The 24,053-nt window shown below is 40.8% G+C and overlaps 1 protein-coding gene across 1 annotated transcript in view; it reads right to left on the bottom strand.

Moving 5' to 3' along the window:
- Positions 1 to 24,053, bottom strand: part of PROM1 (prominin 1) — a 127,761-nt gene that overhangs the window by 40,932 nt on the left and 62,776 nt on the right. The window contains exons 6-12 of the mRNA XM_011984133.1: positions 23,667 to 23,872; positions 15,143 to 15,263; positions 14,292 to 14,355; positions 13,312 to 13,401; positions 8,437 to 8,654; positions 6,267 to 6,341; positions 3,292 to 3,355 (exon numbers count right to left, since the gene is read on the bottom strand). Of these exons, the coding sequence (XP_011839523.1) occupies positions 3,292 to 3,355; positions 6,267 to 6,341; positions 8,437 to 8,654; positions 13,312 to 13,401; positions 14,292 to 14,355; positions 15,143 to 15,263; positions 23,667 to 23,872 (838 nt within the window). The remainder of the gene's footprint in view (positions 1 to 3,291; positions 3,356 to 6,266; positions 6,342 to 8,436; positions 8,655 to 13,311; positions 13,402 to 14,291; positions 14,356 to 15,142; positions 15,264 to 23,666; positions 23,873 to 24,053) is intronic.

Here is a 24,053-nt window from a genome sequence, read left to right as displayed (position 1 = left end):
AGAAAGAAAGAAAGAAAGAAAGAAAGAAAGAAAGAAAGAAAGAAAGAAAGAAAGAAAGGAAGGAAAGAAAGGAAGGAAGAAAGGAAGAAAGGAAGGAAGAAAGGAAGAAAGGAAGAAAGGAAGAAAGGAAGAAAGGAAGAAAGGAAGAAAGGAAGAAAGGAAGAAAGGAAGAAAGAAAGAAAGAAAGAAAGAAAGAAAGAAAGAAAGAAAGAAAGAAAGGAAGAAAGGAAGAAAGGAAGAAAGGAAGAAAGGAAGAAAGGAAGAAAGGAAGAAAGAAAGAAAGAAAGAAAGAAAGAAAAGAAAAGCCTTCAGGAATGGAGTAATTCTCAAGGCCCCATTTAAAAACCAAGCAAACAAACAAAAAACGCAAGTGACTCTGGGTGATATTTTTGTTAAAATTTTAGCTGACTGATACAAATTGAGACTTCTTAGGAAGTACGTCTGTGTCTTTTCTATTCAAAAACCAATAGTAGTCTCAGTGGCCAGTTTCCTTTGCTATCAGTCTTAATATCTCAGACAGGAGTTAAGTTCAAAGAAAACCAGTTTTCTGGAGAGTGTCCATCACCACAGGTCCTAAAATCGAACTCACCTGGGGTGCAGGATTTCACCTGAACCAGTGCTCACATGAGTTCTGAAGGTGGCTGTATCCAAGTGATTCTTCACATGGACATACTAAGAACACACTAATCAGTTAAAAGTCCACTGATCCTGCAAGAGAGGTAAATCTCTTTGCAGCAGGAGAGACAAGATTAGCAGTTCTCAAAATATTATCCTGAGGCTCCCGGTGAACTTTAGGTAGAGAATAGAGATGGTAGCTTGGTTCAAAATGTAATCACATAAAAATGGCAGGAAACTTTTGTTTTCTTTTTGAGACAGGATCTCTCTGTATTGCCCAGGCTGGAGTGCAGTGGCATGATCATGGCTCGATGCAGCCTCAACCTCCTGGGCTCAAGGATCCTCCCACCTCAGCCTCCCAAATAGCTGGGACTACAGGTGTGTACCACCATGCTCAGCTAATTTTTTATGATTTTACTTTTTGTAGAGATGGGGAGATGGAATCTCACCATGTTGCCCAGGCTGGTCTTGAGCTCCTGGCCTCAAGTTATCCTCCTGCCTCAGCCTCCCAAAGTGCTGGGATTATAGCAGTGAGCCACCACACCCGGCCCTGGAAACTTTTTTAAAGTTTGTTTTTCACATAGCTATGACATCTAGAAATCAAAGACACAGAAGCAAGCAACAGAGTGTCAGGTGTTTGGATGTGACTCGTTAAGAAAGGACTGTTACTCCTTGGGGCTCATTGCTCGTGTGTGAAAACACCTGAGGATCCTTGGCCAAAAATGACTCAGTGGGTCTCTTGGTTACTTTTGGGATTTTGAGAGATGGGGAAGGCAGCCTTCCCGTCTTCTAGGAGCAGCTCCTACGGCCTGTGCCTGCTTCTCAGCCTGGCTTGCCCTCACACAGGACACGGCTCCGTGACTTTGCTGCTCTGGCGACTCTCTACGTGACTGGTGCCCTCTCTTATCATATACCCTCTTCAAACCTCTCTCGATGTCCCCTTTTCCAGGCAGCCTCCCACTAGCCTCTCCTCAACTTGTTTCCCTGGCACCAACCTGGTCATGATGCCAGAGTGTGACAACAAGTTTGTGTACACATGGCTGACTAAAGGACAAGAAGAACTCATGGCTTATGCATCTCACAGCCCAGTGCCTGGCAAAGCCTGGCACAGAGTTGGCACTAAATAATCTGTTCAGGTTGGGATGAGAGCTAAGGACATGAAACTAAACACCTGCTACCCAGGCTGACAGAGCGGCACTGACCCGGCTCTAGGAAAACGCTGGCTCGTGCTCAGGCAATGGCACCATGCGCCATGGGCCACACTCAACACACGCAGCACACTTCGCTGTGTCAGACTTACAAGGAAGGGCTGCACGTATGGGCAGGAGAGGTCCAGAGAGGGGAAACCAAAAAATTAAACACAGAGATTAGTGAGCAGGTGACTGTCAGACGTAGAGCATGCATCAGCCTTCAGAGGTTAGCACACGAAAGTCTGAACCCTGTCCTTAATATCTTAATATTTTAAAGTAGAATCTTATACTATACAAAAGGAAACCCACAAAACATCTAAAGTGTTATGTAGCAAGATAAAACACTTTTTTACTCAAACTCTTCACAGGTCAAAAAAACATTATTAGGGAAAAATAATCAGGTATCTCTAACATAACATTTTAAAACCACTTACTCAACAGATAAAAGCAGCACCAAATTGATTTTTCAAAGAAATAGAAGATAGCTTTACATAGCTTCAGAGGTTTCTTTTCTTTTCTTTTTTTGTTTGTTTGTTTTTGAGAGAGAGTCGCGCAGGCTGGAGTACAGTGGCTAGATCTTGGCTCACTTGCTACCTCCACCTCCTGGGTTCAAGTGATTCTCCTGCCTCAGCCCCCCGAGTAGCTGAAGTTACAGGGGTGCACCACCACGCCTGGCTAATTTTTGTGTTTTTAATAGAGATGGGGTTTCACCATGTTGGCCAGGCTTGTCTCAAACTCCTGACCTCAGGTGACCTACCCGCCTTGGCCTCCCAAAGTGCTGGGATTGCAGGCATGAGCCACTGCACCCAGCCCAGAGATTTCTTCTTCAAGCAAATAACCCAGCTTTGTCTCTATCATTGCACAAAGAACTGCTACCACTGCATTCTCTCCCTCTGTACGTTCACCCCAAATCCCATAACCCAAATACAGCATGATTCAGTAATTTGAGTAGAATCCTCTCCACATTGATTCTGTTTCTCCAAAATTGTAAGCAACCTTAGGAGCCTAAAATACTATTGCCTCAGCGTCAGTGGACAGATTAAAATCTTCCTAACGACAAAATAAATCCTTGTATACAGTATTCCTTTTAAAAGTTGGATTTTAAGTTTGTCTAGAAAATATAATAATCTTCAGTTTTTCTCTTCAGTGAAAATCAGGATGAGTTTCCCAACTGTGGCTGCTGTAAGGTCTCAAGGCACACACTCTAGGGACCTGGATTACACTGTGGCTCTCAACCATGTGGCAGCTGCCGGCTGGGCCGAATGATGTTTATCAATGTTCAACAACAGGTTTGTTCTTGTTTTTAAGTCACCGAATGAAGTGACACAGTTGTAAAGCTCTGATACTCATTTCGTTTTGACGGTTTTAATGAGAAACTGTTTTTTTTTTTTAAAGGAAAAGAACAATGCAATACTTGGCAACACGTTTCTCTGTACTGACCTTCCAAGCAGAGAGACACAAAATCACCTCAAACTGTGAATCTCACCTGCTATGACGGTCTTGGTTTGGCTTTGCACTCTGTCAGGTATGTCATTAAGGGATTGATAGCCCTGAAAAACATTTCAAAATAAATGGATGTACACGGTAAGTTGTAGACTAGTTGACTAGTCACTCATTTTGCAACTGAGTACGAGTAGAGAGGCAAAATAAAAATATAACATTCATCTTAAGGTGAAATGATCATTGTATGGTCATCAAGAGTCTAAAAAAATCCCCTTTAAAGAGCATCGTCTTTAAATTATATCAATCAAAGATTATGTTAGAAATTTTTCATATGGGGGTCCCCATAATTTTAAAATCAACGTATTTACACAGAGCCTAGGTACTATTATGGGCACATATATCTATACATACATATATATATAGTATACATATATACTCCCAGTGGTTCTCAGCTGGGAGAATTTTGTTCTCAACTGGGGTATGTTTGGCAAAGTCTGGAGACATTTTGGTTATCACAGTTGTGGGGTGCTGCTGGGATTGTGGGGGGAGAGGCCAAGGATGCTAATAAATACCCTACCATGCACAGGAGAGCCCCCACTGCTAAAAGCCATGCACGGTGTCAGCAGTGCTGAGGTTAAGAGACCCTGATCAGTACAATATCCCATGTGCAGACAGAAGGTGAATTTCTAAAAACAGAATCTTACTTTCTAATTAAAAATAAAATTAGAGATATAGTGTAACTGAAAAAAAAAATTATATATATATATATATATATCCCAAAGCATAGCTTACAGAGGATACAACTGTGGTGAGGATAGAACAAAAAGAAAAAACAACCATGCCAAGTGATAGGGCTTTGGGGCTAAACCCCCATGACAGGGAAATATCATTATTTCCAAATAATTCAACTAAACGTCCAGCCTTTCCTCTGGAAGGGGTTTGGTGAGTGTTTCTTCACCGTCTGCTGGTGTACTTAGCTGTCTGCCAGGGAAAAGTACAGCACTTTCAACCTTCATAAGATTTATGGTGCCAGCCAGTTTCCACCTTAGCCTAGCTACATCAGAATGAATGTACATCATGACTTACAAAATGAACATCATGGCTTCTGTTTCCTCCAAGGAGACTAAGCTAGTGAGCACGCCAGTGCTTGTGTTGGTTTCTGTGTGCCTGACTCTTTGACATTCATCTGTGTCTGGACTTGCAGATGCCATGGGGGATTTCACAGCTGGAAAGTGTCTTACAGATCTCCCGGTTCAATGCCTTCTTTAACAAATGAAGTAACACCAGAGTGCAAAGACCAAGAAATTTTGAATAACTTGTTTAAGGGCACTTACTTTGTCAGTAAGTGTCTAGTAAACATATGTAGACAAGTGTTTAACCCACTTATACTGAAGGTTGCAAATATTTTTTGTGAAAAATCAGAACCTGGTGATGACATTTGGCAGTAGGATATAAATAACTCCCACGAGCTTAGCGTTCCAATAATGGAACACTAAGCATAAATGGGTTAATAGAGATCTGAGATGTTTTTACATCCATGCTAAACGACAGAGTCAAGAATAAAACTATCCTCTCATTTTCCCATAGGCCCAGGCACTCTACTGAACCATAATCTAAAAAGAAATACGTATTGCATATTCAGTATCTATTGGTTGAATAAACAGCAACATTTAGTAAGCTACTGGGGAAATCAGGGAATTCCAGACCAATGCTGTCCCTGCCTTTTTGGGGGTTTACAGTCCAGTGGTGGGAAGGGAGACATTAAAGAAATAATTACAGTTATGAGGAAATTAACAGAGAATATTTGCAATGCTGCAAGAATGTATTAAAAAGGGTTTGACCTAGTCAAGAAGCCCAGGAAAGGCCTGTTAAGAAGGTAATATATGGACTGGGCGTGATGGCTCATGCCTGTAATCCCAGCACTTTGGGAAGCCGAGGTGGGTAGATCACCTGAGGTCAGGAGTTCAAGACCAGCCTGGCCAACATGGCGAAACCCCGTCTCTACTAAAAATACAAAAATTAGCTGGGTGGGGTGGCACATGCCTGTAATCTCAGCTACTTGGGATGCTGAGGCATGAGAATTGCTTGAACCTGGGAGGCAGAGGTTGCAGTGAGCTGAGATCATGCCACTGCACTCCAACCTGGGCAACAGCACAAGACTCCATGTCAAAAGAAAAAAAGAAGGTGATATATGAAGCTTAAAAAACTAAGTAGTGGCCGGGTGCGGTGACTCATGCCTGTAATCCCAGCACTTTGGAAGGCTAAGGGGGGCAGATCACTTGAGGTCAGGAGTTCGAGGCCAACCTGTCCAACATGGTGAAACCTCGTCTCTACTAAAAATACAAAACTCAGGCAGGCATGGTGGCACAGAGCTGTAATCCCAGCTACTCAAGAGGTTGAGGCAGGAGAATCGCTTGAACCTGGGAGGCACAGGTTGCGGTGAGCCCAGATCGCACCACTGTACTCCATCCTGGGCGACAGAGGGGGATTCCATCTCAAAAAATAAATAAATAGATAGATAGATAGATAGATAGATAGATAGATAGATAGATAGATAGATAGATAGATAAAATAACTAAGTAGCAAGGCTACTAGGAGGGAGGAAAAGAAGAGAGTGCCAAGCAGAGGGAAGAGCGTGTGCAAATGCATGAAGGTGGGAAAGAACAAAAGGAAAACCAGTATAGCTGACTCACTGGCACAGGGGGACAGCATTCTGTATTAGAATCAGTGTGGGGTTCAGCATTACACCCACTAAATTCTGAGGCCTAGGAAAGCAGAGGTCATGTTCTTCTTGATCTCTCATGGTCTTAGCATGCCACTTCACACATCACAGGTGCTTAACAAAAGTCCTGGGAGCTGGAATGGTGAACACGATTGCCTGGAAGGTAATAGCTATCACCCTTCTTGGTAACCCTTCTCTGGAATTTCACTGTTTTGCTGTTTCCCACTTTCTTACGTACTAGTCCACCCTTTAAAATTATATAAAATCAGTGATTGTATTTTTTCCAAAAAACATACCTGTTGGACCAGGCCATCCAAATCTGTCCTAAGAACGTTATTAACTTTGTCAAGTTCTGCATCCACAGGTGGAAGCTGAAAATTTATAAAACGAAATATAAGACGAGGTTGTTACCTTCAAAACGACTCCTCATGAAGAAAGAAGTCATTGTATATCCAAGTCCCAAAGCGTCTATACTATAGGGTACAATCTCAGTTTCTTTTGAACATTAGAGTTTTATTTGGGAAAAACACAGCTCAGACCCTCCTTGACAAGCACTAATTTTTTTGATGTCTGGAGGTCTCTTGCTATAATCAGCTAAAAAAATAAGGCAAAGAAATTTAACACAAATGTAATATACATGACTTCACAATTTCAAATACTAAACATTGTTCAATAAAATTGTAAACAACCTTTTTAAAGTCATGTTTAAAAGCAATGTAGTCAGTGGTTATATTAGTGAGTAATCTGGAATAGTTTTTCCACTTACAGCATTATACATGGATTTGAAGTACTCTGGCTCTTACCAACACTGCGACAAACATCATACGCCTCTCACATGATGTCCAAGAACATAATATCACTACTGTGATATTTCCCTGGCAAATATGAGTAACTTTAATCCCAAGAAAACATCAAACAACCCTAAACTGAAGACCATTCTACAAAGTAAATGGCCTGTTCAAAAATGTCTGTGTCACAAAAGAAAAGACACACTTAGAAACTGTTCCAGATCAACAGGAATTAAAGACACATGACAATAAATGACAATGTGTAATCCTGGCCTGGACCCGGGACTGGAAAAAAGAAGATAGTTATAAAATGCATTTTTGGAAAGATCAACATTTGAATGGACACTGTGGATTAAATGGTAGTGTCGGGTCAATGTTATCCTAATTTTGATCATTATATAATGATTATGTAAAGTTATGAAGTACAATAAAATATTTAGGGGTAAAAAGGCATGATGATGTCTACAACATATCCCCAACTTACCTTTTGAGAAAAAAATGCATATTATTTTATGAATGTATATATTAAATGATATGAACAGACAGATAAACTGATAAAATATGATAAAGCAAATGGTGCAAAATGGTGACCCTTAAAGAATGTGGACAAAGGGTGTGTGAACAAGGATCCGTGCATTCATCTTGCAAGTTTTCCACGTTTGATACAACATTAAAAATAAAAAGTGCCCCCTAAAAAGGATCTATCTCAAACAACTCAGAGGCAACTAAGCTCTAAAAAACTGTTCAATCAAAAACAATTACAGTGATATCCAGACACAGATGTTGCAGGTGAAATGTTTGAAAAGCAATGGAATGAAATGTAAGAGTGAGAAAAAGTATATCCATACTAAAATGTTATTTTATATAAAATGTGAGGTGTCCTGGCATGGTGGCTCATACCTGTAATCCCAGCACTTTGGGAGGCTGAGGCAGACAGATCACTTGAGATCAGGAGTTTGAGACCAGCCTGGCCAACACAGTGTAACCCCATCTCTACTAAAAATACGAAAATTAGCCCGGCGTGGTGGCAGGTGCCTGTAATCTCAGCTACTCGGGAGGCCAAGGCAAGAGAATCACCTGAACCCGAGAGGTTGGAAGTTGCAGTGAGCTGAGATGGTGCCACTGCACTCCAGCCTGGGCAACACAGTGAGACTCCATCTCAAAAAAAAAAAAAAAAAAAAGTGAGATGTGTATCTAACCAAATAAGTTAGACATCATTAATAGACGTGGCCATTTTACCTACATCTCAGAACTTTATATAATCCAAGTTGTTCCAAATTCTTCTTAAAAAATCTTTTCTTTGGGAAAATGGGAGATTTTTCTTCTATTTCAGCATACGCAGTTAATAGACTAAGCACATCATTTAAAATATTTTTTAACTCTTAAAGGTCTACATGAATATATTGTTTCCTTTTCTCCTTGTAAAGCTGAATTAATTCTGATGTGTTCATTCAGTGGCAGAGAACTCCCACAAAGCGGTTCCCTTTTACTCCTTTGTTCCTGCTGTGGTCATTCCAATATGGCGATCAAATGACTCAAGAAGGGTGACAGAGGCCAGGGGCTAACCGTTCTCCAAGTCAGGCCACCGTGCACTGGATAGGTCACCCTCGCTTAGCCCTGCCTGGCAGTCCCCAGCATGCAGCCCTTGACCATGGCAAACTCATGCCTGCTCACTCACCTGCCTCAGTTCAGGGTTGCTATTCAGCTGGCTTAGAGACAATCTGATGCTGTTGCAGGTTTCACTTGATGGACGCACTGAGCACAGAGGGTCATTGAGAGATGCCCGCAGGCTAGTTTTCACGCTGGTCAGACTGCTGCTAAGCTGTGTACTTTGTTGGTGCAAGCTCTTCAAGGTGCTGTTCATGGTCTCCAATGCCTCTTTGGTCTCTTTGATTGCTGTAGAAACACAGCCCACTTCAGAACAGACATGCCAAGTCCTTCCTCATCTACAAAAGTGTGTCTAAACGGACGTGGGATGGACTGGTAAATGACTTTAGATGGCAGTGAGAGGGACACAGTGCAAGGGGCAGCCTGAGGGGAATACAGGAGCATCGCTAGGCTGCTCTAACAGCAGCTCCAACCAGCTCTGCTCTCCCGCTTAGGGTCTCTTTCCAACAAGAAGCAGGGGGGCAAGCACCAACCCAGGAGCGTGATGGGGACACCTCGATGCGGCATTAACTGGCCAGCAGTGGTCAGCAGAGTCGTCACCACCCAGCCTCGAAGAGGTCAGTCCAAACAAGTCAATCCTAGCAGTTTAAATGCACATCAAAATGGATTACATCCAGACATATTTTAGCTCTAATTATTCTAAGAGTTGGAATCAAAACGAGCACAGTAGTTAAGAGCACGGTTTTAGATTGAGGCCAGTCTAGGCATGGATCTCAGCTTTGCTATGTGCTGTGCGACTGAAAATAGACTCCTGAACCACTCTGAGCCAATTTCCTCGTCTTCAAGTACAGAAACACCACCACGTTCATCATGCAACACGGGGGTTAGATCAGTCAGATGAAAATGCCTCAAAGGCAGTGGTCTATCTGTTTAATTTCAGAAGCCCCACCCCCTAAGACACATTCTTATACAGACAGTACCCAACTCACAATAGTTCAATTTATGATTTCTCAATTTTGTGATAGTAGAAAGCTGTATGCATTCAGTTAAAATCATACTTCGAATTTTGAATTTTGAACTTTCCCAGGCTAGTGATGTGTGGTAGGATACTCTCTTGCAGCAGCGAACCACAGCTGCCAGTCAGCCATGCAACCAAGAGGGCAAACAATGCATATTCTACAGTGTATTAAAAGCATTTTCAACTTACAATATTTTCTCTTCACCATGGGTTTATTGGGATGTGACCCCCATCGTGTATGTGGAGGGGCATCTGTACTAGGAAATCCAGAATAATTGTTTGCTATCATGATTTATCTGGATGGTGGAGCTACCTATACATGACTAGGAAGGTAGGAAATTACAACTTTTTTCTATAGTGGCTTAAAGCCACAGCAGTACAAGATGTGAAATTTAAATTAGAAGGCATTGCTCTTCTTCTAAGCAAATAAATCTTCTTGGTCAGGTCTTTGCTCTGTGGCTCACGGAACAGATGGTTGAGGATCAAGCTGCAATTGGGTGTTTCAAGGAAAAGTATGAATGCCCTTAAAAACTGGCTTCCACATCCTTTCCTGGCAGCCACATAACAGATAATACTTGAGTGTTAAACACACACACACACACACACACACATTTTAAAAATGTTTTCATGTTGAGTCTAGCCAAAAGTAACCCGAGGTTGCATTCCAGTTCTGCTTCTATCCTGCTACAGCACATCTGGCAAACTCTCACTTCTCAGGACCTCAGTCTCATCTATAAATTAGGGAGTGGGTTGGGTCACCTCCTGGTTACTAGAAGAATCTGATTCCAGGCTGTGCCCTAATAGCTTGTGGGGCTGACCTCTTAGGAGATGGTCTCCCCCATGCTAACTAGGTCTGGTTAGATACTGCAACCTAGTACCCAGAGACCTGGGGAGGCTTCCAGAATTGAACTGTATCTTCCTTGGTCTCAAATTTCTATCACTTTACCTGAATAGAAAATCTTAAACTCTGCTTCAAATAGTATTTTCTCTTGAATTTCAGTCTAATCATAGCTTAACAATATTTAAGATTATAATAATATTTAGGACTATCAAAGAGCACCCTGGGTATCAGTTTTTCATCTCTCCCACCTATCATCCAGTATTGTCAGTGAAGCATAAAGCCTGGTATCTGGCTCATAGTAGAAGCTCAATAAATATTAACCACAGCAAAACAAAAAAGAACTCAGCTGCAACCCGAAATACACAGTAGTACCCCAGAAATACACAGAAATACACCAAAATACACCAGAAATACATAGAAGAACACAAAAGAGCAGGCTAAAACACTCCACATTTTAATGTTCCGTGGTTTACTCCTCACAGTCCTTTTCACTTTGACTTCAAGATAAATTATCTTAAGGCAAGAACCACCACCACCAACAACAACAACAACAACGGAGAATGACAGGTGACAAAATAAAAGCATGGCCCAGGAAATGTGTATTAAGCACTGTTCATAGCCATTCTAGGCTATGGATAATATTCTGTCATGTCACAGGGAGGACTCAGAAGTGATAAATACATGTTTTCCAAAAGCTTCAAAGTGTTTTATGTCTATAAACTATTAACTGGGTTGTAACTCTGGGAGTCAGTCCAGGCCCACCATCATCATATATATTATGTATCTGAAGAAAGTGGAAAAGCTATCTGAGGTTCTCAATTTTAGTGAATTACCATTTTACCAGCCCATAGTATATTTCCTTTATAGGTCCTGATCTGCAGTCCAAATATGATTTGTACACCAAAACAATGGCATGTTTCTATTCTCTCCAAAACCCACTAAACACATAGGGCTGCAAAGCATTTTTAGCAAACAAACAAACAAACAAAAAAAGAACTTTAATAATAACACACAAGGCACTGAAGAGAAAAAGAGAATCTTTGAATCATCTTTTACCTAAAAACTACTATAATTCAGTTACTAAAAATTGCAAGAACATTGGGCAAAAAGTAACAACTACTCCAACGCATCAACCACAGTGCATCATTCATATACTTTTGCCCAGCCTTCACCATTACTTAATTTGGGGCTGGAAGAGACCTTGGATCTCTTCAATATTGCAAACATAATATATGTGATCTCTTCAACATTGCAGTCACATACTATATGTGATCTTCGTGGGCCTGGAATGACTCCCAGAGTTACAACCCAATTAATATGTTATAGACATAAAATACTTTGAAGCTTTTGGAAAACAAATAGATCTTATTCAATATTGTGAACGCACTGATGCACGAGGGATTCAGGCTGCAGGGATGCCTGGCATCATCTATGGCCATGTGAGCACTGGAATCCCAGATTTCCAATTCTCCCTCCAGAGGTGCACGTGTTGCCTCCTTGTGGATGTCGCCACAGCACCCTCCATCTTAATACTCTTCAAGGTACTAAGTCCCATCTAGGGTGGTCCAGGTAACACAGGCTCTTGCTAGAACAGGGTCTGAATCCCAACTCCACCACTTCGCAGCTAACCAATTGCTATGGACTAATATGTCTCCCCCAGATTCATATGTTGAAGCCCTAATTACTGATGTGACCTTTAGGTGGGTAACTAAGGTTAAATAAGGTCATAAGGATGGGTCCCTAATCCAACAGAACTGATGTTCTTACGAGAAGAGGAAGGGACATCAGAGATGAGTGTCCCAAAATGGAAGTAAGACTGGAATGATGGACAGTGGCCAGGTGTGCAAGGAAGAAAGGAGTAGGGGAGGGAGGGAAGGAGAAAGGAAGGAAGGAGGGAAGAAGGGAAGGAGGGAAAGAAAAAAAGGGAGAGAGGGTGGAAGGAAAGAAAGAAGGAATGGAGAAGCCATGTGGAAAAAGCCAGGACAGGAAGGCAGGAGGCAATGGTCTCTGAGGTCATATCCCTTCTCTGGGTCTCCATTTCCTTGCCTGGAAAGAAAATGCTTGGTGATGAAGAGAAGAGATGTCTAGAGAAATCTAAGGCATCAACAACAGAGGATGTTGTTTGTGATGTTATTGTCGATGTTGAGAATGTTGTTGTTGGCTGAACCCTTTGCAGGGTCAAGGAGAAAGGGAAGGAAAGGCCTTTCAACTAGTTAGGACTCATCTTAACAACTCCTGGCCTGTTCTGCACGTCCTCCTGTTTCCACACATTCATCTCAGTTGTTGAACTATAAGGCATGCCAAAAGGAACGGGAATACTTTTCCAATTTCTACACAATTATCTTCTTTACGGACTACATTCTCAGGGATGCTAGCTCATGAAAGCAAAATTCATATTGGCAAAATGAGTGTTTTACCTAGATGTAATTGTCGTCTCCAACAAGTACCTCGCAAGGACATTTTTCTCAACATTTGGAAGGGCCTGGGAGGTCTTTTTTCATTACAGTAGAGCATGCAGTTTATCTGTCACTTATATCATTGACCATGGAGGCTTAAGATATATATGTATATTCCTTGCTTCTAAGTTTCACTTTCAGGAAGGAAAAATGAATCAATTTCCCTCAGATGACCTAAATGTCTATAGGTTCCTCATCTTCTGTATCAGAGTCAACAAACTTTTTCTATAAACGGCCAGATAGATGGTAAATATTTTAGGCTTTGTGGGTTATACTATATCTCTTCCAATGACTCAACTCTGCCATCAGAGCATGAAAACGGCCACAGATGATATCTAAACAAATGCAAATGGCTGTGTTCCAATAAAACTGTGTTTACAAAAACAGGTGGTGGGACTCTAACAAATTCTGCCCCTATCATCTGAAATGGCAACACCTTTGGCACAAGCTTTAATAAAGAGCACAACCAAGCTATTGCAACACAGTGTCTTGACCTGAACTGTCTACATGGCCACGGACGGTGGCTCTCCCCAACACAGCTCTCAGGGAACAAGAAAAGAGTAAGCGAGTCTGCCGAGCCCAGGGACTCCTGGATGGAACTTTCTTTGGTCATTTTTGCCCGCTGCTTACCTGTTGCCATGGACTTAATCTCATCAAGAACAGGGATGATGTTGGGCCTCAGTCGGTCAAGAATTCCGCCTCCTAGCACTGAATTGATACCTACATGCAAATAAGCACAGGGATGGTGAGGGTGGCCTCTGCTCATCTCTCCACCCCACCCTCATTCTCTCCACACTGCCTCAGCCTCTCCTGCTGCAAAACCCATTTGCATCCTGGACCCTGTCTAGGGGTGGACTCGTGTACGGAGATTTCTCTTCAGGGTCTCCGCACCAACTGTTCCCCAGTGAAAAATTAATCACTACGACTCACAGACCCGGTATTTACTTATACCAGGAACATGGTGTTATCATCTTGACCTGTGTGTAACTCCCTCTGTATCTAATCTCTTTGACTAGACCAGAGTTCCCACCCAGACTGCACTCTGGTGGGGGCTGTCGTGAGCATTATGGGATGCTCAGAGGCATCCCTGGCTTCACCCCACATTTACTCATTGTGACAACCGAAAAGGTCTCCAGATGTCACCAAACATGCCAAACATCACCCCCCAGTTGAGAAGCACTAAGCTAAACCTTGGCGTGCAGGGCTGAGCCCTCTCCATCCAGCCATTTCTGAAGCCACTGGCTTCTCTGAGGAGCCGGCTGTGTCTGTGCAGGGCACCTGGTAGGATAACAATCTTTCCCTCATGAAGGAAACGGAGAATGAGCGCTTGTGACTACAAGAATGCTAAAGCTTTCCAGTAAGTGTAAAATGAAGAAACAGTCTTCATTTTGCCTGTGACATTCTTCATGCTGCCTATGAAACAGATGCCTTCGATGAGGGCTAGATTCTAATCGCTGAGTAACAAATGACACATCGGCAATAAGGCTAGGGAATCCTCTTTCTGTCTTCCCCCAACTTTCACGTATGTCATTTCTTAGTCCGTGTTTTATGGGAGATGAGTCAAAACAAAGAAACCAAAAAAATATGAAGCAACTTTAAATTGTACTCACTGTTCAGATCTGAGAACGCCTTGTCCTTGGTAGTGTTGTACTGGGCCAATATATATTTGATTTGCTGAAAAAGAACATTCTGTGAAACCTTCCCTTCTAAGGTCCAAAGGCAGTAAAAGGACAAAAAGAGATTTAATATACAAAAATTTTCCTGAATCAGAGCATTTTGAGGTAACCAGCAAGCTCTTAGAGACTTTTCTACTCTCTGACAAGTTGGAACCCATGAGCGCCACACATTTAGGCTGCTTCCTGCTCAGACACTTTTTAAAACGATGTTCTGAAGATGTAATTCATCAACATGCCTCTGGAGTACAGAAGAAAGGGAACCTCCTCTCCCATCCCCACCCTTCAACCATCCTATTGGCCTTCTCTAAAGACAATCTGTGTGTCCGTGAGTATGTGTGCATGTCCTTCCCAAGGAATTCGACATACCTATGCAGACATCAGTAAATGGATGTTTATAAAGCTGGATGGTTTCATTACAAGAGTAACTTTGTGCAAGTGATGGAAAGTTAACTATACAGCCAAAAAGAAAGGATAATAGGGTCTCAAAACTTTTCTTTTTAAAAAAAATCATAAGAGCCTTAGAAGTGTTAAGTCCTTTTATAATACATACTGTAATTTAAGCTATTAATAAAATTAAAATACCAATTCTGAAATTCGGCTTTTGTACTCTTTTGAAAATCACTTTCTGGGGTTTTATTTATTCATCCAGGACATTAATAGACAACACCGGTCTACGCTGATTCACTGTGTTTCTAGAAGTTTCGAATGAGATTCCAAATATACACAGGAACTCCAAAAAGCCAAAAATACAAAGCATCGCAGTACATAGAGATCATAGTCTTTACCTCTGGAGTTTCATTCAAGAGAGTTCGCAAGTCCTTGAAATTGCTGTCTGCCAGTTTCCGACTCCTTTTGATCCGGGTTCGTACCTGGTGATTTGCCACAAAACCACAGAAGATGCCAATGCTGCAGGAAAAGGCAGAGAAAAGGAAGAGCATTTACTGCATGGTCCATGGTTCTTTGTCCAGGTCCAGGCAGCAGAGCAGGAGTCAGGGAGGAGCCCGCAGAAGGACTGGCCTTTCCTCTCCAGCTGCCCTCTCCTGCCAGAGCCTTCCCACCGCCATCCCACAGTCAAACCACCACACACGTAGGGGCTACAAAACAGGACTCAGTTCTCTCAGAGGAGGCAAATCTCCATTCTGTTCAAAATGACTCTCATCAATGGAACAATGTTCACAACAAATTGTGGAGGAAATAGGTGGAAAAAGGTTATAAGGCAGCGTGCATGATCCAGTCCCATTCCTGTCCTCATGTGAATGTGTGTACACACCCTCCTGTGTGAACATATGCATGCATGTGAACACACACACACACACACTTCTGCTCCCTGACCCCCCAAAAAAGACTATAGAAAAAAACATCAAAATGACAAGAGTACTTGGAGCTTCTAAGGTTTTTGGTTTCTCTAATTGTCTGTTAGTGTCTGTATTGTCCAGGTTGGAAAGAAACATGAGTTACCTTAGCATTAAAATGCTATGTGAGAAACCGCATGCAATGGAGCACCTATGTATTATTTCATCTACGGAAAATGCAAAACAAGTGAAACAGTGGTGCTAGAAGTCAGTGGTTATGCCTAGAGCAGGGGTGGAATGGCAGAGTACCCTGTTCATGGGTGGATTCACTTCATGGACACTTATGCATATGTACTTGTGAAAAGGACACTTTCCTCCATGTGAAATATACTTCAAAAAAAGCTTCAAAAACGCCCTATGAAAGGCATCTTGCAGGAAAGTCTTCTCTATGTGAAAAAAACCAAAACGTCTTTTTTCAAGCCATCTAAAATGTCTAATGTAATAATTTTTAAGGGCTCTTACTGTTGACTAGTTACTAATAATCCTTTGACTTAAAATAATTTGACCAATTGGCCTGTTTTTGTGGCAAAGCCTTTGAATAAATAGTTAAATAAAAGGTGCTAATTGCCAAGGTTCTGTTGAATCTGGCCGCTAGATGGCAGTAAGGAATTACATAAACATAGGTGAATTATTTTACCTGCAGAAGCAAGTAACAAACTTGTTAGTTTGTAATCATCCAATGGAAGATGTAGACATGGTTTCAGAAGTAAGTTTTGCAAATAATAGGCAAACTTGAAAAACATATCAGATGGAGAGAATCGATACATTGCCTCTTCAGCAAAAGCAATGTCTTGAGGCTTTATTTGCGCGTATAATTACGGGTAGGATGACTAAACATCTCATTTTTGGCACCTAAAATCCCATGTCCCCAGGAAACTTCTCCATCCTGGGTAAATGGGGACAGTTATTCACCCCACTTATAGCATAAATACATTCCAAGGAGCATTGTTTCATTACTGGTTTCAAAACATACTTTTCCGGCCGGGCGCGGTGGCTCAAGCCTGTAATCCCAGCACTTTGGGAGGCCGAGACGGGCGGATCACGAGGTCAGGAGATCGAGACCATCCTGGCAAACACGGTGAAACCCCGTCTCTACTGAAAATACGAAAAACTAGCCGGGCGAGGTGGCGGGCGCCTGTAGTCCCAGCTACTCGGGAGGCTGAGGCAGGAGAATGGCGGGAACCCGGGAGGCGGAGCTTGCAGTGAGCTGAGATCCGGTCACTGCACTCCAGCCCGGGCGGCAGAGCGAGACTCCGTCTCAAAAAAAAAACAACAAAGAAACATACTTTTCCATAGCAGTATAACATATGTCCATTAGGTTTCCCACAGTGCTCCAAAAAAGTCTATATAATACAACGTTGAGGAATGTTTCTTATGGTTAACAAGTTGCAGTGTAGTGAGTACTAGATTAGGGACACCAGATTTGGGTTCTGGGTCCTGTCCTGCCACCACCGTACTGTACAAGCCAGAGAAAATAACTTTCTTTCTGTGGACTTCAGTTGGTACCTCCAAACTGAAAAGGTCAGTTTAGATCTTTAGGTGTAATTAGATAAATTCGATCCAATCTAACTCAGATTAGATAAGTGCTTCTCAAGCTGTAAAGGAGAGCAGTACTGGATGTACACGTTCTCTAAGATTTTTAAGTTTGGTTTAATTCCGATGGTAAACTTATAAAATAAATGTTAACAATATTCTGTCCCATTTGGAATGACTGCCTTATAATTTGTCCTAAATTTGCATTGGTATTTTAGGAGCCGACGCACCATAGCAATAAGAGTCATTAACTCAGGCACTCATGCCAAAAGAGGTCAAATGACTCAAAATAATGATTTTGGAGTTTTGTGAAGAAGAAACACACACACACACACACACACACACACACAAAAGCTGAGTCACAGCAATGCACCTGGAGCTTGCTACCATGCCAAATTCACAACATTCTAGACCATGACGAGTCAGGATCACCATCTGAACATACCTGAGGTTCACAATGGGGATCCTTGCTCTCTCTTCCCAGCATGTCCAAATTATTTCATTCACTCATCAGATTCCAGATATAAGAAGTCAAAGTGAACTTGGTAAAAAGAACCAGTCCAAGTCCACTTTCGCTTGACCCACACTGACCCCTCCACTCATCCCCAGAAGGGAGAAGAACCTCCTTGAACTCCCAGAGGCTCTCCCTTTAATTCTGATGGGGTATGTCTCACTTCACACTCTAATTTGTCTTTATTCTTATCTATGTTTAATTTTCCTAAAAAGAGGTGGAAACTAATTCTTTGTTAACTTTGTATAATGCAGTCTTGTCCACACTGGGTGCTCCATGAAGGTGAGTTTAGGGGTCGAACTTTGGTTTCATTTGGTCTATTTAGAAGACTGGCCATATGTCTGAAGTGTGAGTCAGAAACTGTCTTTGTGCCTTTATTGAATAAATGTCCTTACTCACAAGATCATCAGTCAATGAAACGAATTGCAATACAACATTTCAATACAACACTGGATTTCAATGCTACGTATTTTAGACCTGCATTTCTACTAATCAATAATAGATCTAATTAAAATTAAAGCACTGAGAATTTTTGTAAAAAGCCGTACTAAGCTGGGTGTGGTGGCACATGCCTGTAGCCCTAGCTACTTGGGACACTGAGATGGGATAATCACTTGAGCCCAGGAGTTCCAAGTCCAGCATGGGCAATATAGCAAGACCCCATTAATAAAGAGAAAAAGAAAAAAAAAAAACTGTACTAAGCATAATTATAGAGTAGAAGTTAGTGATTTTCAAGGCTGATTTTCAAACTAATGCACAAAGTAAATTTTGTATTTAAGTTCTAATGCCTATGTAAGCAGGCAGAAAGCATTAAGGAAAAATTGGGTAGCATGGGGTCCTGGAAGCTGGGAGATCAAAAATGGGCTGGAAGAGCAGCTAATCTGTAGGTGTCAAAAGCACCACCATGATGGCAGATAAATATTACCATATCTTCCCATTTTCCACAAAAATCTGGGAATCTGGATTCTGATGTGAGATCTCCCAATTTTTAAATATTAGCAACTAACAAAAAAAATTTTAAATACTATGCAGACCAACTGATGGTCTCCATTTGCAATCTCAAATTTAAACCTTCTGTTCAAACACAAATAGAGAATAAAGAAATTATGCTTTGAGGTATTGATTTAGACATTCCCTGTTGTTCAATGTATTTTTTGAGCAAAAAAAGGTATGTGAATAAATATTTTTATTTGAACAATCAGCAGTCGATTATTAGAATATAAGGATACTAAGAGACATTTACCTAACACAAAAAGGAAATAATATTTCAGTGAATATCAGTTCTCTGGCATTTGACATAAATGCCTTTAAACAACCAAAAACATATGCTTTTAAGCAGTACAATAAAATCTCTTGGAATTTTTAGCAGAAGATAGGAATTTTTATTTTTATAGCCTTACATCTTCTATATTTTATTATGGAAAAACTAATTTTCTCACATATATACTTACAAGTAAATAAGCTTTTTATAGAGTAAGGCTAAACCTTACTTTTAAACCTTTACTTTGAAACTTGTAACTTTATTGTTCCTACCAATTTCTACTGATTTAATAAAAATTAGCCAAAGAAAGCCAAATAAATGCTTTCAGTCTACAACTGATCTCTTATTTAAAAAAAAAAAAATTACATTTAAACTGTAAGTAACCACAGGTCATTCACATGAAGAAAGTTTCACGATTTTCAGGACTGCTATATCTAGCTCAATCTCTTTTCTACAACCTTGTAGCCTCCCAGTCAGGAATTGGCAATCACATCCCAGTATAAAATGAACTTTGAAAACAGCCAGCTTCCTGAAAATGACTGGAATTCAATTCACCATGGGAATTCTTAGCAAAGTTGGCTTTTCATACTCAGAAACTTAAAAACATACAGAGGAAGTCAAGCCATGGTTGTTTTTTTTCTTCCATAACCTTTATGAGAAATGCAGTGGTGACAAGCAAAGAGACAGAAAGGAGAAGAAACTTGGCTCTTTCTGGAGTAAGACACATCTGCTTAACAGTCTACAGTGAGAGGTGGAAATTCGATCTTGTGCTGATGGTCAAACAGACTGCATAAACATATGTCAGTGTCTACGGAATTCTCACATTCCACAGCTGCCTCTGGGAACGCTCAGAGAAAGAACATGCCCACGTAGATTGCACATCTGCTAGGGAATCTTTCTCCTTAACACCTATGTCTTCCCTTCACCCCCTAAAGAAAAGATATACATTTTTTAAAATAAAAAAGGATGCTCAAAACTAACTTGAAAACCAACTGCGTTTAATTGTAACATTTTGAGCCACAAAAATGACAGAGTCCAATAAAAGGCAGGTGGACTGCTCTGGGTTTCTGAAAGAATTTTTTTAAAATCATATGCAAAGATTATTTCTCAGTAGTGTCCAATCTCCACTGAAGTCAATGTCAGCTAGAGGCCCTGCATTAAACAAGAGAGAGTCCACTCTCCTATCTTTTCCTCCACTTCCTTTCTTCCCCCCCCCTTTTTTTTAATTATACTTTAAGTTCTAGGGTACACAATTGAACTTTCTTTCCCTTTCTGCCTTCCAATTTTGTTGACATTCTTTTCCTTCTTATTTTTATCTAATCTTCTGATTTTGTTGACATTCTTTCTTCTCCTGTCTAGCTGCTCATAATGTAGAAATCTTAATTTTCCCCAGGTCTTTAATCCTCCTGGCTAGCTTGGATTACTTGCAAACAATATGTAGGTATTATGCAACTCATGTTTAAGGTATTTGCAAACCAGTGGGGGTTTCAAAAGGAAGCCATCAAAATAGTTACCGTAAATCAAAAAGTTCAAGGCAAAGAAGCTTAAATTCTCATCAGAATTTAAAGTGAGAAAAAAAATTCACATACTACTCTCATTTAAGCCTATTTATAATTTATATATAAATTCAATGTGCTACGTGAAATCAAATTAGTTTTAGTTTTGTCACAATCTCAAACAGTTGATCAATTTTGGTTTAATTATATTGAAATCTGAAATTACAATTTTCACATTAATGTTTTACTTGGGTGGGAAAAAATGGTTTTAACTGAGTGTGTAGGAGGGTATAGAATCACAGCATGCATTTTTTTAAAAGAATTTTCTAAATTAAAATATACTTAGAAAAAACATATATTGATTTGATAGGTCTGAATTCTGAAGAATTAACAAAATGGTAGCTTTCATTTTATACATAAATGGAAGCCAAGTTTATTTTTTACTTTGTAGCTTTACTGTTGATATATTTTGGCATTTTCAACATAATGTAAATAACTAAGTCAGCTGAGAGTGAACTATAACATGCATAACACATAATTATATGTAATGCAAATGAAAGTTCAATTTTAAAAAAGAAACCCAATGTAGTGGCTAGGCGCGGTGGCTCACGCCTGTAATCTTAGCACTTTGGGAGGTCTAGGCAGGCAGATCACTTGAGGCCAGGAGTTTGAGACCAGCCTGGCCAACATGGTGAAACCCCATCTCTACTGAAAATACAAAAATTTGCCAGGCCTGGTGGTGCATGCTTGTAAAATCCTGGCTACTCAGAAGGCTGAGGCACAAGAATCACTTGAACCCAGGAGGCAGAGGTTGGAGTGAGCCGTGATAGAGCCACTGCACTCCAGCTTGGATGACGCAGCGAGACTCTGTCTCAAAAAAGGAAAGAAACTCAAAATATTGGAAACCCATTATTACACATGTAAACATTTAATTCAGGTAAATAAATAACTACATTCAATCAAGAATTTCCCTGAAATTATGGCTATGTATTGACATCAAGTGAAAATTATTAACTTATTAAGTAAGTAATCACTCTAACAAGAAGCCCGAAGGGCAATATTTTCAGATGACGCTTTCACATCTGAATCTCATCTTTGAGGTCCAGGGTGTATGGAGTGGGTAAACATCGCTGTGCAAGTGTCCAGACAAATGCAGCATGTAAGTTTCAGGCTTACGGGAAACACACAGGGATCCCTGGTGGGTTTGACAGGTTTCAGGGCTGTAACTGAGATTCTTCTGGTAGCTGAAAAGGAGGTAACTACCCCAACAACTAGGAGTCTGTGCATTCCTTAGAGTATATCAAATATAAAGGAGAGACAGACAGGCACATTTGCAATGATCGCTACTGACCTGATCCCAAACTGCCTCTCAAGATCAAATATGAAAAAAACAGTAAGGATCAAATGATTTTTGGAGACACAGAGAAGGAGACAGACAGTGACAGAAAAATACAGAGAGGCAAGGAGAGACAGAAAATAGAAAAGAGAAGAAAAGAAAGAGAGAGAGAGAGAGAGAGAGAGAGAGAAAGAGATTGACAGACAGAGATGCCCACACCCCAACGTCATGGAGAAAAAACAAGTAACTCTCAGGCTAACCAACAGTGCATGAAGTCAGCTAACACATTCACTTGGATCCTGTTTACACACACATATATAGTTAAGGTCGGTCGATTATTCCACTATTATCAGCAAAAGTATGTCTTTGCTTAAATAATCATTGCCCTGGAGTAAGTGGTAATGCATTGGCCTTTGTCTGTTGTGAATATTTTTTTTGTCATTGTTCAAGTTTTAGTTAAGTTAATTCAATAGGTAATACCTGAGCCTGGTACATAATCAAAAGAGACAAAAACTCAGCTACAGCAAGAAATGACTTTCCTTCCTTCCCCTCCACAACCCTCAATTTCCTTCCCAGAGGCAACCACTGTTGCCAGTTGCTTTTCAACCCTTTCACATCCCATCCACTCTGTACAAATATGACCAAGTGCTTGTGTCTCCTTCCTCATCTTTTTTTTTCTTTTCTTTTTTTTAACAGAGTTACCATGTTCTACACATGGTCTGCAACCTGTTTTTTTCACTTCATCTGTCATGGTGACTGTTCGGTATCAACAAATCCGGAGCTGCCCAGTCCTCTCCAATGAGTACACTGCATTTCAATGAGTGGCCACCCTAAGCCACACATCTTATCAGACCCCTGCTGGTGGCCGCACTTAAAGACTTTCCTTCTTGGGTTTGCAGCTGGAACTCCAACTCATAGGACTGACTGTTTTCAGCTAAAATTCCTGAATAATACTTCCTTAGTAAAACTTGAAAAAAATCTTACGGCTACTGAGCACATGTGGTGTTTGGAGAAATGACAAAGAGAAGGCTGTTGGCCAACCCTTGCTGTGCCTTCACGTCATAGGCACATTTATTCTTGTTGCTTCATGAAACAGTGGTGGAATGAATGAGGAAATGCGGAACAATAACCAAGAATGTGTTGTGGTGCACATTCTTCAGATGAGCAGTCTAATTTGGACTCGAAAAAACGTCATCTTAAAAGCAATGTATTTCTGATCTGCCAGTCAACTGAAAAACTTTTGAAAGCAGGAGAAGCTGCAGCAGAAACACCCTAAATCATGAAGTGTGTTCCAGACTTCAAGAGAGGGTAGCGGATGAACAGCACATATAAGAAAAATGGGTTTATTATTAGAAAGTCAATTGCATTCTACAATATTCTCAAATTTCCAAATTCAGGGACTGCATCTGTCCATCACGATTCCTTTGGACTCAACTAGCAAATCAACTTGCAGATCCATCTCTCCTTTCTACATGCTGCCTGTCTGCAAAGAGCTAATTAAGAGGAGTCTGCTGTGCTGGAAAGTAAATCCTTTCTGCAGTCCAAGATTTCTCAGGATACCTTCAAAAGGAAAAAAATACCAAAACGCTGGCTCATCAGCTCAGTTGGGGCAGCTTCATTACAACGCTAATGTCTGGTGCTAATGAGATCCTTTCGAATCACTCTAGACAAGCACTTGTGCTCTCCTTTTTCTGTTTTGTGGGATTTTTTTCCATTGTTGCTATCTTGTTTAGTTTTAAACTCATGGTTTAACCATTAAAATATGAGACACTCTTCATCAGCCTAAAACACAATCAGTTGTTGTCCAAGATTCTACTTGCCTTATTATTATACAAATCACCAAGAGGGAGATTGCAAAGCACTTCCTCAGGAAGAGTCCGTTTTCCTTCTGTCGCTGGTGCATTTCTCCACCACATTTGTTACAGCAACGACACATACAAAAGAAATACCCCACCAGAGGCATCAGAATAATAAACAGCAGTCCCAGGACAGAGCATAGAATAATCCCTGCTTCATAGTAGATAATCTGCAATTCAAACAGAAGAAACAGCACATATTGTAACACGAAATAATAAGTAGAACATTCCACGGTGTACAAAGGTCTTTTTTTTTTTTTTTTTTTTGAGACAGGGTCTCGCTCTGTTGCCCAGGCTGGCGTGCAGTGGTGTGATCTCAGCTCACTGCAACCTCCGCCTCCTGGGTTCAAG

This window comes from Mandrillus leucophaeus, unplaced genomic scaffold (genome assembly GCF_000951045.1).
Source record: "Mandrillus leucophaeus isolate KB7577 unplaced genomic scaffold, Mleu.le_1.0 Scaffold261, whole genome shotgun sequence".
NCBI classification, from domain to species: domain Eukaryota; kingdom Metazoa; phylum Chordata; class Mammalia; order Primates; family Cercopithecidae; genus Mandrillus; species Mandrillus leucophaeus.
Note: the sequence above shows the minus strand (reverse complement) of the source record. Positions and strands in the feature narration are given on the sequence as shown.